Source organism: Nyctibius grandis, chromosome 11, assembly GCF_013368605.1.
Source record: "Nyctibius grandis isolate bNycGra1 chromosome 11, bNycGra1.pri, whole genome shotgun sequence".
Taxonomy (NCBI): domain Eukaryota; kingdom Metazoa; phylum Chordata; class Aves; order Nyctibiiformes; family Nyctibiidae; genus Nyctibius; species Nyctibius grandis.
In genome coordinates this window covers 16,602,291-16,619,044 of record NC_090668.1, presented here as the reverse complement: position 1 = coordinate 16,619,044, position 16,754 = coordinate 16,602,291, and the positions used below count along the sequence as shown (strand labels likewise).

Below are 16,754 nucleotides of genomic sequence, written 5' to 3'. Positions count from 1 at the left end.
TCTGCAGTAAAACAGGGAATTAAAGCGCCATATTTGCAATTTTGTTACCAAATTACAATTCATAAATATTTGAGAAAAAAAGGGCATTTACATACACCATTAGTGAGAGAGCGCAGTTGCTGCATGGCTGCCGCTTGCTATCAAAAACCAGAGCACCATGGTGTTAAGTAATGCTTATTTCTCAGCAGTATCCTAAAACGACAGCACACTGAATCCAGTTCTTCTGTCAGGACATATTTTTATTAAGGGTCAGTATAAACTCCAAAAGAAACTTTGAATCATTTTTGTCACTATCTACCCAAAAGGGAAACAGTCTCTAATTTGAATGTAGCTGAATTTTTAAATAGTCAGGTTCCAGGCACAATGCAAATATCTGCTATTTATAAGGCTATCGGGTAACTTGAATTCATGAGAGTAGCTACAAACATGTATTGATGTTCTCAGTGAAGAAATGCAGCTCTGTATTACAGGGCTAGATCCCAGAAAATATTATATACAATATTTTGGCTCTTTCTTTCATGCCAACAGTTCATTGTAAATGTGGATGTATGAAAAACATTTAACATCTAAAAATTTTCTATATTTAAGCTTCCAGTTAAAAAGTAAATTTTTCAGTAATTACTACAGTAGTGTTTATTTCAAACTTGGTACTAATTTTCCCAATCAGCATTATCAAGCCCACTCATAAGTGCACACTTTATAACACAACAATAAATGGAGTATTCACATGGTTAGATTTGAGAGTAAGCTGTATTAGACAAGCAAAATGTTAAAGAATTTTTTGGACAATGGAGGTAGGAATGAGAGGTTCCAGACTATGCTACGTTTTCTGGTCTGCCTCTATCACCACAGGTTTGATTCTACTGTTATCTGACAAAATAGATTGTCAGTCAGTTTTTCCCTCCTTAAACTTTGTTGTGATAGCATTACCTACTGTGTAGTAACAACCTATATAATGTATGTGCCAATCCAGCATTTTAGCTGTCTTCAGATGTGGTGAAAACTCTACATGGTTGAGCCAGAAACACCTATTAATGCAAGCATAATTTGGAGTACGATTTCTCATGCAAAAATAAGAACCTGCAGCTCCTACAGAAAATCAGTCAGATTCTTTTACTTTACAAGACATTTTGGACTATGAGAAGCACACACACAATCACGCTGTTCTTTCATTTTGAAAGGGACAGTCTTCTACAACGTGCAAAATGAGACACACTGTTCCAGTCAGTAAGTCTGTTACTCTGAATCGGTTAGCTGTCCCATTCTCCATTGTTCTGCTCATTGTTCTCCTCTTCTTCAGAATCAGCAGACACTTTCTTAATTCTCTGGATGGCTGCCTTAATGCTTCTCTCTAGCTCATTAGGGGATCCTTTACTGACATATTTCCCGGTATCTCGATTCACTTTTCTCAGTTTAACTCCTTGCCTTATGGCAGAGAGGATGTTGTCTTTCACAGAGGCATATGGATTTGGCTGTTCCACTTTGCGAAGGTGAACTTCACTGCGCTTTAGAGAAGCCAAAACCTCATCCATGGAACCTGCAACAGAGAAATCCATTGTTACCAGAAGAAAGAACAAGACAACACACTTCCGAGGTATAAAACCCCACCCAAGTGTTCAGGGTTCTTCCTTTCATCTTTGCTAGAAACAGGAAAAAGAATGGTCTGTTCTGGCACGGACTCTTTCAAGCTTCTGCAACGCCAGGCTCTGGAACTGCTTTTCAAAAGCAGTTAAAGCTTTCATATCTTGAATTGAGTATCCAGCGCCTCTTCAACATTATACAAGGCTGTGCTCTAAGGAAGAAATTATACTCAAAGGAGGACGCTTCTTTTTCATTACAACTTTATGGGCTTTCAAAAAATTTCACTGAACCAAAAAAAATCTCTTGTATTCTGTATTAGAAACAATCTACCATTCCTCCTAGCTTGCTCAGATGCCTGCCGAGACTGTCAATTGCATTTTTGCTCAGCCAAGAGAAAAATGAAAGGATTTGACTAGAAGGGCTTGAAACTGCACCACTGAAGTCCATGGGAGGCAGATCAGGCCCTAAGCAGGCAGGCAGGCAGCTCTTTTCTGTCTTGACTTAAAAAATAATTCCCATTTTACAACATGATTTAAATCTCAGGTGTATGTTTCTGAACTTCAGACCATAAAGGACACCATACTGAGTGAGCTTCCACTAGTCCTCATGATACACGCTGTAATTTGCGTTTTTACTCCTTCTGTTGGGTTCTTTTTGCTGGCTTCAGACTGTCGGATGGGGAGGCATCTTCCCTGGACAGCACTCGGCTCCTACAGCCAGAGGTTCAGACCATCTGTGCCTCACAGCTAGCAGTATTTTCTCCACGCGCAGTGCACAGAAGGTTATGCGATTAACATCAAACACTTGAAAAGTAACATTCTGCTAAATCCTGTGGTACCTTGAGAGAATTGAGACACCAGAAAAGGATCAAGCAAAGATCCACCAAGTTGTCTTACGAAGCCTTCAAGTAAGAAAGTCTTGTCTATTAATCAGCTGGGCTGCCTGGTAAAAGACTAGTCAGACTAACAAATTATAAAATAAGTTCCCCTTGGAAAGCATCTTAACACATTACAGACAATATTTTCAACGCTAGAATATGAACCCCTCCTGGCTTTTCATGTGCAAAGACATGAGTAGTCCACGTGTAACTTAAATCAACCTGTTCATGAAGCTGTTTCAGTAAGTTCCAGAGGCAGTATTTTATCAATTACTATTACTGCAATTAACATGCTGTTTTTTCTTCATTAAATAGGTGTAAACAACCAATCAGATCTCTCCAATAAACAAAAAAGGTTTTTTCTTATCCAAAACTAATGAGAGGATGTGAATGTTAGGCTGTGAATTGTAGTAAATATTAGCTACCAGCAAGGCTGTTCCAGTAGCAGACTACTTTGCTGTACAAGTCCTGTTGCTAGTCAAAGCTTCTTATGAGTATCTGTGGTAGAGCTATCCCACGGACCTCCCAGACTGAAGCCCACACACTGATCCACTGGATGCACAGTAGTTTGTCACGGTAACTCGACTGTGTCTCAGCCCTTCAACTGCTTGTATGTCCCCACACCTTGGAAGAACTGAAAACGCTGAACTTTCCTTGGTATTTCTGCCTGTAGTTGCTTCTTAACTGAGAGGATACAAAGGCTGCTTAGATGTATCGTGAATAGTCTGGAAAGGAAAAGGAATGTACTACATTTAAAGACATGCTTCATTCTAGCATAAGCTCCGCTCTGAAAAATGCCAATAAAAAATTGCTGCCTTCCAACTTAGATCACTCTCCCTGATATAGTCAAAATATCTGCTCGCTTTAAGGATAAAAATAAGCCTGTTAGCAGGATGTAACCAGTGCAGCCTTGGAGGCTGCTGAGCTCTATTCTCATTGAAACTACTGTTTCAATTGCAGAGTTCAGCCTGCAATTACACCTGCATGATCTTGCTAACAAAGCAGAGATGTAATAGAGCACAATTTTTGCCCTAGGAATGTTAGTATGCCAAAGCTATCCATCTGCCTTTCAGCTCCTGGTTGAATTCTGCATGAATTCTCTTAAGAAACCTTTATTTAGAAACCAAGCAAATGGTAACTGAACACAGGCTGTGCAATGCCTTAGAAATGCAAGCAGCCCAATCGCTAGCTCTGTAGTACATAAATCATAAACACTGAAGTGCAGCCTTAGTACAACCACAAATTTACCCACAGTGGTCTTCTGACTGGGCAGGTGATTCATCCTCAATCAAAATACCACATTTGGTTCAAAAGTTGCAAAACTGTGGCAAGAACGAACCTGGTAATAAAAGTTGCTTCTCACCAAAAAACAAGAATAAACCCCCTCTCCTTGGAATTTCTTCTGACACCGTCCTACCTACTACAGCAGTCAGATTTTCAGTGTGATGAGAAATGCAGGTCCTGAATTAAGATCTCCACAGAACTAGTAGTGCTGTGATTAAGCATGGTTTAAACTAACCTGTAAGGCTATATTTAATAAATGTAGGATTCCAGCAGAGATTTAACTTCAAATGTCCTAAAACAGTGACCTGTCCAATTTGACAGCACTTCCCAAAAAATGCTGAGTCACACACTTTGAGCATCAGGACCCTGCAAAGTGTATCAAACAGGGTACACAAATCATTGTTACTCATTTAACACCTTGAGGTATGCTCAGTGTTATTGTATGTGGTTTCTTAGACTAAGCTTTCCAAGAACTTCATTCTCTTGAGCAAGACTGCACACTATTCCTGTCCAGAACCAGAGGGAGTGAGAACAGAAAAACACAGGAACTGAAGAAAAAAACACCAGTCAATGTGAGCCTTCTTACCTATGTAATTACTTATAGACCTCCTGGAGGAGTCATCCTGTTTGTGCAGTGCAGGGCTTTCTGTGGGGCTATGGGAGCGAAGGGGAAGTGGCTTATCCTCTGTTGCTGATGGTGTCTTTAACCGGAGAGGCAAGGGGGGAGGTGGAGGAGGAGGCGGTAAAGGAGGAGGGGGCGGAGGAGGTGGCGAGGATGGAGAGACCATCAATCCCTCCCTGTGTTTCTGTTGCTCTGTGTCACGATCAGTAACAAAAATCTGGACAGGGATATCTGCTGGGGTATTCCGATGTGAAGCTTTTGATTCTTTGGCTTCCACTAGCAGTATGCTCTTCGGCTGCTCTGGAGCTGCCCTTGCTCTCAACGAAGGTGGAGGAGACAGTTCTGCAGCCTGCTGAGTGATGCTTTGTGGCAACTTGGGACTGAGAGGCTGGGGACGAGACGTTTTCAGAACAACATGAGCTGGACACTTCTGAAAAACAAATTGTAAGGCAGGAGGTCACATCACCATTGGAATGGCCACAACATCAACCCCAAAGAGACAAAAAGCCACAGAGCACAGACCTGTCCCACTCACCCATTCAAGCAGAAAATTCAACCCTGAACAGAGTTAAATGAATATCAAGGTACTTCTTTCAAAGCCATTTCCTCACTTGTATTCTTTGCAACAGGTTCTGCACCTGGAAAGTATATCCTTAATGGATATAATCCTCTTGACTCATTACACACAAACCTATTGTAGGCTGTTGAAATGGTTGTCTCTGATTTGGGCCATGCTCACACGTAAGTTCTGGCTACTTTCTGACACTGTTTTGACACCATTTGGGACTACTACAGTTCACAGTACTTGCCTCCCTGAACGTTTTCAGCCTCTCCAGCGTTTTCTGACGTTCCTGGCTTATCCAAGCTTTTTTCTTTTTCTCCTCCTCTTTTTGCTTGTCTCTCTTCTGCATTAAAACACAAGTAAGTGAGCCTTAGTGTGTGAAAACAAGCAGCTGTCAGATTCTCCAAGGCTGCTATTCAGTACTCACTATCTGTATGCTGTGATGCTGCTGGAAGCGTTTTTTGCTCTCTTCTGCCTGTTGCAGTCTCTGCCGATGGCTTGCTTCACATTGATCCTGGTAGAACAGCAAAATTCATGCAACCCTTGGTTAGTTCACATTTACTGTGCACCTTCTGTGCCATTAACTCCTGTGTGCAAGCCACTAAACGGGGACCAAGGCCGAGGGCTTGGCTGTGCCAAGAAGAATGGCTAAGCTCAACTAGTGGCAGATGTGAGACCCTGAAGGTGAAAGTCTGTGGGACTCCTTCATGGCTAAAGCAAATGGGATCTTTTGTTCTCCTAATTAGTGATAGGGTTATTCATGCTGCAGAGGAAATATAACCCAGATCTGACCTGATCTCTCTGTCTTACACTTAGGTTAAAAAAAGAGAAGAAAGAAAAAAAAAAAAGGGCAGAAACAAGCTCTGAAGAAATTTCATCCAGGTTCCAGCTAGAGGGAAGGGATGCAAAGCCATGAGGAAGGTGGTGAGAGGGGAGCTAGCATGGCATTACAAAAACACAGGGCTACTTTCCCCCATCCCTTATTTACCATAGCTCCCAAGTACAAAAGCCAGGGAAGCAAAGGTACGGGAAGCACAATGAATGCCTACCAGGGGTACCTTCTGTTAGTAACAAAGTGCTGCAGAGAAGCTGCAGGCTTCGATATTTTCTCTGGGAGTCGCTATTTGTCACTGCACAGAGAGGGATTATCCACATGGCTGGGTAAGCATTTGCAAATCATCTGGCATTTGGCTTTAGTATGACATAACCGATAGACAGCAATTAAGTGAATGAAAACAGAAGCAAAGGAAGCGCCTGCCGAGGAAGCAGTTGCAAGCAAGGGACAATGATGGCTCACAAAACATTTCCAATATCATTCCCATTTTGTCCAGGCTAGTGAGGAGTAAAAGGCCAAGCAGACTTAAGCTTAAACTCTGCTCTCTAACCCAGCAGTACTGTGCAGGTGTAAGGTCAGTTCACTGGGAAAGGTTCATGAGAGTCAACTGTGATCTCGCTTGTGTCTTCCTAGTGTTCTGCTCTGAATGGGAAACAAAGAGAAAAACTGCCCTTTGCACAGAACTGAGAGGCTGGAGAATTGCAGCAGTTAAACTCCCCCCCCCCCTCATTCAAAGGTAAGGTAGGCATCACTGTGTGGGTAGTTCTGTCACTGCAGCTTCCTTCACTGCAGGCCAGGTTTCCCCCTGTACTGAAGCTGCTTTGTAAAATGCTGCCAGGGCAAAGCTCCAGCTGGCCACAGCAGGGTTCTGGTAAGGTTTAACTGACAGGGGAACACCTCCTGGGTCACCCATGTAAGTTTGTACTCTCTTAATAAACTAGAGAAGCACTTGCACCACACAGTGGAGTGTAAAGCTGGCTTAAAATCACAGTGCCCCTCTTTCTGTTTGGAGGCCTTGGCACTGAGTCACGTATTATCTTGTATGCTCCACCCAAAGCTTCCCTAGCTGTCTCCTGTCCGTCCCTCGTGAGTCAAGACATCAGCTAAAGAAAATGCACATCTCCAGGACTGCATTTACTTTTTTGTTCCTGAGGTAGGCTCTCCTCGCACAGACAGTCCCACGCTTTGTCTCCAACTGCTTAGTCTTCTGCCTCAGCATCGTCATTTCTGACAAGTTATCGTAATGTTGTCCCATTGTCTGTTCAATGACCTTGAGCTCCTCAGGATTTTCACATGTATCATAGTAAACAACTTCATCCTGTTTCTCTAAAAAGGCATTTGGCATTTTTTTAAAAACCCAAAAATTGCCACAGTTATTTAAACATTTAAAGAACTAAAGACATTTTAAAAGCCATTGAAGGCAGTGAGTTAGTTATTAGAAAGTGTAATGCTCCAGAGCCTAGCTTGGTCCTTCAAAGTCTCACGAAAACATGTCAGGTTACTCACAGGGGTGCTTTGCAGGATCAAATTTATGCTGTTAGCATTTGTTGTTACTTAGCTTCCTCTTTCAAATGTCTCTCTGTGCTTTAACTCCTACCTTCACTGAATGGAGATTTCCTGGAAAACTGAAGACTGTTTTGATCAACACTGGGTAACTTGCTTTACTATTTACCAGGTTTTAATTATGCAACAAGCAGGAACAATGTTTACTTCACAGTGTACACAGTAACAGAGAATTCATAAGCACAAATAGGCATAAATAAGACTGGTGCCTAATTTGGTCCTAAACATGTTATGAAGAGGCACTTAAACTGCAATATAGCAGCACTCAAGTACCATCTAGCTATAATCACCTCCTTTTGTCACCACAGGATGCATTTTGCAATTTCTACATGTTAAATTACAATAGATTTGTGACGAATTTCAGGACCCGCTTCAGCAGGTCATGATATCCACAGTTTCTATGCATAGATCCTGTAACTACAAGAGCAGTTAACTATTTTCAATGTAAGGTATTCCATATGCTAAACCAGTGCATGCACGTATCACAGCTGCTGTCAAGATGAGCTACCAGTGTGACTTTTTTTTAAACTTGTGTTATCAAATTAGTGTCTAGTTAGTCAGAAGACAAAATATCAGATTGTGCCACAGCACCAACGTTTTCCAATGATGCTTTCTACTACCGAAACCTGAGCAGTGATAATCATCCTTTTTTTTTTTTTTGAAGTGAAAACAGAGCAGGCTATATCACTCCTGTATTTTGGATATGTGCTTAAAGATTTGTTTATTCTTACCTTTAATCTGTCTCCTTAAAGTGTCCAACTGTACAATAAGCAGCATCTCTTCATGTTTCAATACTTCAAGCTGTACATTATATAATTCCAGCTGCGTTTCATAATACTGTATTTCCAGCTCCTCCACTAGAGTTAGGTTCTCTTCTTGTTCACTGAGGCTCTCCATCTGTATAGCCCCAAACAGAAAATAAAAAGCATTAATAACCAAATATGCACACATGGAACATGCATGGATGCACAAACACCTGTACAGAGCCTGGCCTAACTGGCAGCTGCTTAGGTGCTTTAGTATGGAAACAACACAACATTAGAAATGGCTTGGAGCAGAAACTCAGAGGAGCAGAGAGCCTTATTGACCTAAAATGTAATTTTACCTTAAGTGTACCAGGAAAGACTTCATTATAATGTGCACAAATAATACTGCTCCTGAAAACAATTATATATGATGAAGTACACTACTCTTGGAAAATAAATATCAGGTACTCCTAGCAGCAGTTAGATGGCATCAAATCAAGATCAGAAGATTAAAATTAAATAAGTGTGTCCAGTTCTGGGCCCCTCAGTTCAAGAAGGACAGGGAACTGCTAGAGAGAGTCCAGCGCAGAGCCACGAAGATGATTAAGGGAGTGGAACATCTCCCTTATGAGGAGAGGCTGAGGGAGCTGGGTCTCTTTAGCCTGGAGAAGAAGAGACTGAGGGGTGACCTCATTAATGTTTATAAATACGTAAAGGGCAAGTGTCATGAGGATGGAGCCAGGCTCTTCTCAGTGACATCCCTTGACAGGACAAGGGGCAATGGGTGCAAGCTGGAACACAGGAGGTTCCACTTAAATATGAGGAAAAACTTCTTTACGGTGAGGGTGACCGAACACTGGAACAGGCTGCCCAGAGAGGTTGTGGAGTCTCCTTCTCTGGAGACATTCAAAACCCGCCTGGACGCGTTCCTGTGTGATATGGTCTAGGCAATCCTGCCCCGGCAGGGGGATTGGACTAGATGATCTTTCGAGGTCCCTTCCAATCCCTAACATTCTGTGATTCTGTGATTCTGTAAGTATCTTTATTTTGCAGTGTCCTCTGTAAATAATATTCAGTCTTTATCTCCCTAACTAACAATTTTAAAGGTTAGTACCACAAATGCCAACATGACACTTACACTGTAAAAGCATGTATCTTAACCTTTGCTAAGCGTCCTCATACGTGCAGGAGCAATTTTAAAAAACTGGAGACATGCATTTTTTCACAACTTAAAAGCACATTGAAAACCTAAGGTGTTTCATAGACAAAGACTTTGAAAGTCTACTCCCACAACCACTTCAGTAGGTTTTGATCAGCCCTTCACAAAACAATGACAGAAAAGGAGGCTTTGCAAGGTCTTACAGTTTTCTGAATGCCAGCTCTCTTCTGTTTCAGGCACAACTCTCTTGCTCTCAGATGCTGAAGGGTTTCTTTAGCTAACATACATTTCAGGTTTTCTAGTCGTGGCAAAGCTGACGCCCAAGCAGTTTTACCATATCTTTCCTGATCTTGTTCCATCTGTTTGTGCATTGCTGCAGATTAAAACATTGCAATAAGAGATGAGAAATGCAGTGTACTAATAGCCCTTTTGTGTTTCTACTATAGCTGCGGTACTAAAAATGCTGATGATATTAAACAATTTCTGAAGCTTCTGTAGAAATTACAAGACTAAAAGGTTGAATTTATTATTTTATATATGTAAGCAAAATACTTCATTGTACCATGGAAACATGCCTTAACAGTTACACAGCAATCTACTCAGTTAACATGCCGAAATTCTTGAGGCTCGCGTATCAAACATTAAAACTGTGCGTGGTTTTTGTTCAGAAGTTTGCAGCCATAAGTCTCAGGCCTTGGTAATGTTTGTGTGCAAGCCAAATGCAAGTTTGTAAAACAAATTGGTTAAAAGATACAAATCTTAAGTGAATAAAATGCTTCTTTCTTAAGCTGGACACTCATCCTAACCTCAGGGTGTGCAGAGACAGACCAGCAAAGGTGATAAAAAGAGCTCTCAGTCCCCTAAGTCAAGTATTTACTCAACATCTTGTGTAAATCATTGTGATTACCTGCCAGAGCCCTTACAGTTTCCTTGAAGTAGTTCACAGTGATATCCTGAATGGAGCACACAGCATTCTCAGCTCGCTTAGTCCATTCTTCAGCATCTTTCTGCAAAGCTGCTACTCTTTTAGGCCCCAAATTATCATACTGCAAAGACTTCTGCAAGGAGACAAAATTCTCAGTTACCAACTGGTTACCACAGCGGTGCAGCCCGCATTATGCTATACTTAGAGACACTTCAAGCAAGGCAGAGCACGGTGGCAAACATGACCTTCCCCTCCCTTGTCACAATATTGCCCTGTTCCTCATTCTCTGGGCTAACTCAGAACCTTTCTTCCCCAACCACGACTTCACACTTACCTTTGGATTAATTTATTTCTTAAAATATTTTTAAACTATCATCCTAAAAATCATGTCCAACACAAGTGTTTTTTAGTTGTTACTAAAAGTAACTCAAAAACACTCTTCTAAGTGCAATGTTCTCTTCTATTTTTCCCCACGTGTTGACAGCACATTGCACTGTCAGGTTCTTCAGTTTGGCAGTTCTTTCACACAGGAACAGGGATATAGAAAAGAAACATAAGAGAGTATTCTCAAGTCCACAAAGCGTACATGGGTACGAGACTAGTATTTGATTTTTTTTTTAAAGAATTAGATTTCAAATGAGCCTAAATATCCTCTTGAGGTTTTTTTAATACAAGCTTTGTTTCATTCATTCAATTTTCACTTTAATTTTCAGTACAGCATACTGGATATTTTATCTGCACAAGTTTACACCTTCCGTATCCAAGAACCTTAGTCTAAACTTAACTGTTCTGCTCTTTTTCAGAACAGCTCACTTTAATTTTAACAGACTATTTAAGGAAAAATCAAAATAGCAGATGGCTGTCTTTTCCAGGGGCATCATAACTTCCAGTATGTGCTTCCAGTTTAAGGTGCACATAAAATTAAATGAACGAAGCGACAACTGACACGTTTTAATCTGTACTTCTAGCAGGTTGTAGCAGCAATAGAAAACTGCTTTGTGCGGTAAGGTCTCCTCTGCCTTCTGTTCTACCACTGCAACCAAGCTAATCTGGTGCATCCGCATTGCTGGGGGATGGCATTCTCAAGGTCACAAACTAATCCCACTGAAGGTGGCACAACGAAGGCTGCTTAGATCTCTGTAAATTCAGCCTACCAGAGAGTAAACCACAGAGAGCTGTGGCTTGGGAAAGTTTTCCTTTTAATTCCTCAAAACAGAGGGAAGTGGGACATTGGTGCAGAGACAGCTACAGTTCTGTTCAAGTCAATACCATGGATTCAGAGATCCTTTGAGAGTGGTTCTGCACTAACTCTGACTTTCTCAGTCACATTTGGTGGCTTGGCAGGGGAAAAAAAAAGGATGTAAAGACACAAGTAGGGCATGTTAAATGATTTGAGTCTAAACTGCTCCTACTATATAACCTGGCCTTTCACTTTGCAAAGGAAGACCTACCAGGATTTCCAGTTTGTACAGCGTCGCCAGCTCTCGCATATCTCTGAAGGGCTGCAGTAAATACTGGTAGAATTGTGTTGCCATGGTGACCAAATCCTGATAAGCTTCGTCTTCTTCTTCATAAACCTTCATCAAAGCCACCATTGTGTCAGCGCTTTTATGCTGCTGAAGAACCTAGTAGGATAAAAGGTAAATCAGACTTGGCTGCTTTGCATTCGTGCGTGCTGATTTGGGTGGAAAGGACCTGCCTTTTGTCTTTTGATGAACAGGCAGGACTTCCCACTACACAGGAGGTGTATGCCAGGCATTCATTCAGCAGCCACCCCTAGCTGGAAATATCCTTAACACCACACTGTTAAAGGCACTAATTGCTGCATATTGCATTGGGAGACTACAAGGCGAATCATGCCTAAGGCTTCCACCACAGACATTCTAATAGCTGTGTGCAGATGACTTGGTCAGTGCTTTTTATAAACACAAATGGGAAAAGGGGGAAGTCTGTGTACTGGAAGGACAAGGTATTCTTAAACTAGCTCTTGCATTGCTTCCACAATTACTAAATGGCTGCTAATATGAAATGAGTTTCTGGATCCAGAATTTCTGACTTCAGGCATAGAAAAATCGGACTGCCATTTAAAAATAAGAATTCAGAAACAGATTTCTACTCCTGATATACCCTGCAGTTAAATTCCTTTAACATTTGTATAATTTATAATAGTTTATTCTAATCTCAGTTCTAGTGATATTACACTTTGTAACTCATAGTTCTTCCATGGAACAACTGCCTTTTTGATACGCTAGTCTTTATTTAAGGTTTTTATTTGCTTCTGTGACAAAATACACAGTTGGAAACTTCCCCTCAATTGCATTTGTTTACTGGCACCAATCAAAGCTTCAAAGATTCTTCTTTGACAGCAGCTAGCAGAGACCATGGTGTGCTCTATGTGCCAGGAAAGAGCGAGCCAGCTGAGAGACCACAGCTAAGTTCCACTGAGAAACACAGACCTTCCAGGACAGCGTTTGCTCTGCAGCTCTGTAAGCAGGGAAGGGAATAGGGGGTGCTTGGTGCTAAAACAATGAAAAAAAAAAAACAATAGAAACATAAGCTTGATTGTGTTGCAACTGAAAAGCACTGAAATTAAACCATCACCTTTGCTCTTGCCAGCTGAGTCTGGGTAAGACAGCAGGAACAAAGTTCCCAGCTGTGCAGGCATTTCCCCAGGGAAAATCTGTGGAAGGCAGCTCAAGGGCATTTCCCACCCATCCTCCCTCCAGGCCTCGCACAGGCAGGACAGAGGAACAAGAGGATACGAACTGCGATATTTCTGATAATCCCAGAAGTCCTGGGGCTCCTTAGGCTTCCCCGGGAGCTCGTGGTAGCTCAGATGCAGAACTAGGGCCCACCTGCAGCAATTTAACAGTTTGCTTTTTCCCCACTATCGAAGCTAAATACAAACACAACAGTTCACTGTCTGGTTCCCCCACTCAAAACAAGTAGTGAGGGTCATGTTGCTCCTAGGGGATGTTTATGGTGAGTAGAAGGGAAGTATAAGTGAAATTTTAAAGTCAACTCATGAGAAAATTATTTGTTACAAGGGTTTTGGGTTCTTGTTTTTTTTTGGGAGGGGGTGGTGACATTGTCTGTTTTAAAGTAAAATCCTTGCTTTCACACAATCTGATATTCTTTTCACAGTACTCTGGGTCACCATTAGCCCAACTGACTCCTCTGGTTGTTGTAACAGTATTGCTCTTGGGGTTCTTCCTTTGTCTTTGAACACATGTGCAAAAAGCAATTATTTACACAACACTACTCTCCTCCATCTTGTACTGGTGTCTTCTGCATTCTTCAAAATTAATTTCCTGGCCCAGAGGATGAAGTATTTGAGAAGGACATGGATGTAAAAAGGGAAGAAGGATGCTCTGATACTTAAGGCTAGTTTAGTGCCAGAATAGGCAGGTTTTATTTCCCAAGCCTTGCGTATCTTGGTCTAGACTGCAATATAATGAATTTATGTCCCTGTTAGGCCTGCAAATACACCACCACTCTATAGCATGTTTAGCCTTATCGAAAATATAGTTGGAAATAGAATAACTGGCACTGAGTTATACTTAACCACCAAACTGCCACACGGCTGTACACGCCTGTGCTGCTTGCAAGAGAGCATGGTGGCTAGAATACATCTCTAACCGGGCCATGAACTATTGTAGTCAGTTATGGAAACTGTAGCCTTTGTGTACAACACTGCACATGAACTTTATGTAAACTAAAGTTGTCTTTTTAAAAACAGTGTCTTTCTGAAACAGTAATGTTGTTACAGCTGTTAAATACTGAAATAGGAAACAGAAGGCTAAAGCCAACTGTCTTAACTTTTCCCCAGAGGATGATCATTTTCACAAAATACCTTTCAGCTGACTTCACCAGGAAATAGACTGCAAACAGATACTGCAAGAAAAGTAGAGCAGCATCATAGTGGTGATTTTACAGTATCTGTAAACCTTTTTTTTCTTTACCATACCGATATCCTAATTGCAACCATGTTACTAGATACTATCCTTTAAAGTCATGCTTACTACAAGGGGGAAAAAATCCAGGAACATCTACAACAAGAAGAAATGTATGGTACTGAAGGGAGAAAGGGTTAACATCATCACTAGTTCATACAATCATGAGGCCAGAATCTGACGCTTAAAAAAAACCACCACAATATCTCCAACTACAAAACACCTATTTAGCATAGGCCCATGGCTGAATTTGTTTTTAATAAAGAACTTGACTGAGAATCCCCCAGTTACAGGCACCACTGCAAACAGGCAGTCTGAGACCTTCATAGGGAGATCAGAAAACCAGAGCGTGATTGCACTCTCCCTTTTGGTTACCATTCCACCCATTGCACAACACTGCAGGGTATTTTTAGCAATGTGTTTTTGTAGGACCACTTACAGTTTAAGTAAGCGCCACAACGTCTTATACTGACTGCCCACCTGGAGCTGCCTTATTCCCCACTTAATAAAGTAGCACTTACAAAGACTGATGACACTCAGTACTTGAGAAAGTTGACTCAGCTGTTTCCAGACAAACAAAAAAGTGTAAGCACTAATCTGAACACTGGACAACACTATGAACAAGATGGCACTACTGACTCGGTCACCCTTGCTCACGTTACCCAAATGTGAGTCCGACCTGAGTGACTTAAGCTCTTGCAGCAGAGGCTGCCAGCCTCGCCTGCAACTGCCAGGTGAGCAGGAGGTGCTGAAGCAGAGGCTCAGACGGGGGCACCTGCAACGTGGGCAGCAGCACAGAACAGCGAGGCCCTATGCCGAGGGCAACCTTCTCCTGCCTGCAGGGAGAGCAGGGGGTGGCCCTGCTGCACCCCCACCCTGCACCCCTCAGGGACAGCCTCGGGTCCCCTCAGCAGGACAGGCCCAGCCCGCTGGATGCCTCAAGCCTGGTCGGCGCTGCGGGGCGGCCCCTCCGACCCCCCGCCCGGCCCCGGGGCCCGTACCCGCCGCAGGGCCTCCTTGGCCCGGGACAGGTGGCCGCGCAGGGACCTCCCGCGGAGCTCGTGGAGGCTCTCGAAGTACTCGTCGTCGCAGCGGCGGTCGGCGACGAAGAGGGCGTCCAGCACCACACGGCCGCCGCAGAGCTCCAGGGCCCAGCCCAGGTAGCGCTCCAGCTCCCGGCACAGCTCCTGCACCTCGGCCTCGCACGGCGCCGCGCCGCCGGGGAACAGCACGGCCCAGAGCCCGCCGGCGGCGGCGGCACCGGGCAGCGTGGGCGGCAGCGAGGGGAAGGCGGGCTCCAGGCGCGGGCAGACGGCCGCCAGCTGCCGGTGGACGCCGCGCAGGGCCGGCGCCGAGAAGAGGCCGGCCCAGCTCTGCGGGGCCTGTGCCGCCGCCTCCGCCCGGCCGTGGCAGGTCACGGCGAACGCGCCCTCCACGCCGTTCCAGCCCACCAGGAAGCGGAGCCGCCGCGGCGGCTGAGGCTCGGCGAAGGCGGTGTCGCGCACGGCCACCCACCCCTCCAGGCTGTCGGGCTGCGGCTCCATGACGGCCGCGGTGCCCCCGCGCCCGCGGAGCGAAACAGAAACCGACACGCCTGAAAGGCGCCGCGCGCACCCGGCGAGGGGGCGGGCCCTTCGCGCCGCGTCACCGGCAGCGCGCGCTCCCATTGGCGGGCGCCGTCCGGGAGCGGGGCCAAGGCGTGGCCGCCGGAGGGGGCGGGGCGGGCGGCCCTCACACAGCGGGCACGGAAATAAATAATAAAGAGCGGGCGGTGAGGCTCGCGGTACGCAGCGATAAAGGCCCCGAGCGTGCTAAATAAAGTTATTTTGGGGGAATAAGCAGGTATTTTAGTGAAATAAGCAGGTATTTCTGTGAAGAGCGGTGAGCTGAGGTCACAAGACACAGGGGCGGGAAGGGGCACGGGCGGTACCTCAGGGCGCCCCCGCGCGGCGGGAGGCTTCCGCCACCTCCCTGCGCGCGGGGGTTTGGGCTGTGGCCTGAGGGAGAGCTGCCCCGTGCGAGCAGTTTTCCTCCCGGCCATCATTCCCGGGGGACCGGCTAAATTTCACAAGTTGTTCCCTTCTTCCAAGCCAGCCGAGACCCCACGCTCCTTCCCCACACTTCAAGATGGAGATGGAAGCTACTGCGTGTCAGCATTCGAGCCCCGGCGGTGGCGAGTGGCCCCAAACCCCAGCGCCTGCCACGCTGCGGGCCCAGAGGCCATCGCCACAAACCCCCTTGCAGTCAAATGGTCCCTGTCCTTAAATCAGACTCAGTCCTAAGATCGTCGTTCTTACTACACTGCCTAAATAGTGCCTCGTGCGCCTCAGGGGAGCGGGGAGTGAAGGGGGTTTTATATAGCACGTCTCTTATTCGTGCCTTGTGTGCAAGGCCAAATTTAATTCACAGTAAACAAAATGTTGCGTTCTATTCTTCGGAAGCAAAGCTGACACTACTAATTTTTCAATAAATTAAGGCCTACAAGATGGTATAGCTTAACAGTATAAGGGCAAGAATAAGTTCTAGTTTGAAAAATTAATAAAATCTGTCTGACAGCATAAACGTTAACATTATTTATGTGAAACCATTTCCGCTCTGATCTCACAGATGATAGAGGCATTGTCAGCGGTAATGACATCATGACTAC

General features: G+C 44.2%; 1 protein-coding gene across 1 annotated transcript; it reads right to left on the bottom strand.

The window, feature by feature from the left end:
• Positions 1 to 218: 218 nt before the first annotated feature.
• On the bottom strand, positions 219 to 15,710 carry WHAMM (WASP homolog associated with actin, golgi membranes and microtubules). Its single transcript, XM_068410100.1, has 10 exons — positions 15,109 to 15,710; positions 11,606 to 11,779; positions 10,137 to 10,287; positions 9,433 to 9,602; positions 8,056 to 8,221; positions 6,900 to 7,087; positions 5,354 to 5,440; positions 5,174 to 5,269; positions 4,329 to 4,794; positions 219 to 1,537 (listed from the first exon to the last, which is right to left on the bottom strand). Exons 1-10 carry the CDS (start codon positions 15,649 to 15,651, stop codon positions 1,251 to 1,253), a joined length of 2,328 nt encoding a protein of 775 aa, XP_068266201.1. The 5' UTR covers positions 15,652 to 15,710; the 3' UTR covers positions 219 to 1,250.
• Positions 15,711 to 16,754: the final 1,044 nt, after the last annotated feature.

Coding starts and splice junctions, on each gene's coding strand:
- WHAMM (XM_068410100.1), bottom strand. CDS start 15,651: ATGGAGCCGCAGCCCGACAGCCTGGAGGGGTGGGTGGCCGTGCGCGAC. Junction 9,603..10,136: donor AACTGTAAGGGCTCTGGCAG/GTAATCACAATG, acceptor TTTAATCTGCAG/CAATGCACAAACAGATGGAA. Junction 1,538..4,328: donor GTCTATAAGTAATTACATAG/GTAAGAAGGCTC, acceptor TCTCTGTTGCAG/GTTCCATGGATGAGGTTTTG.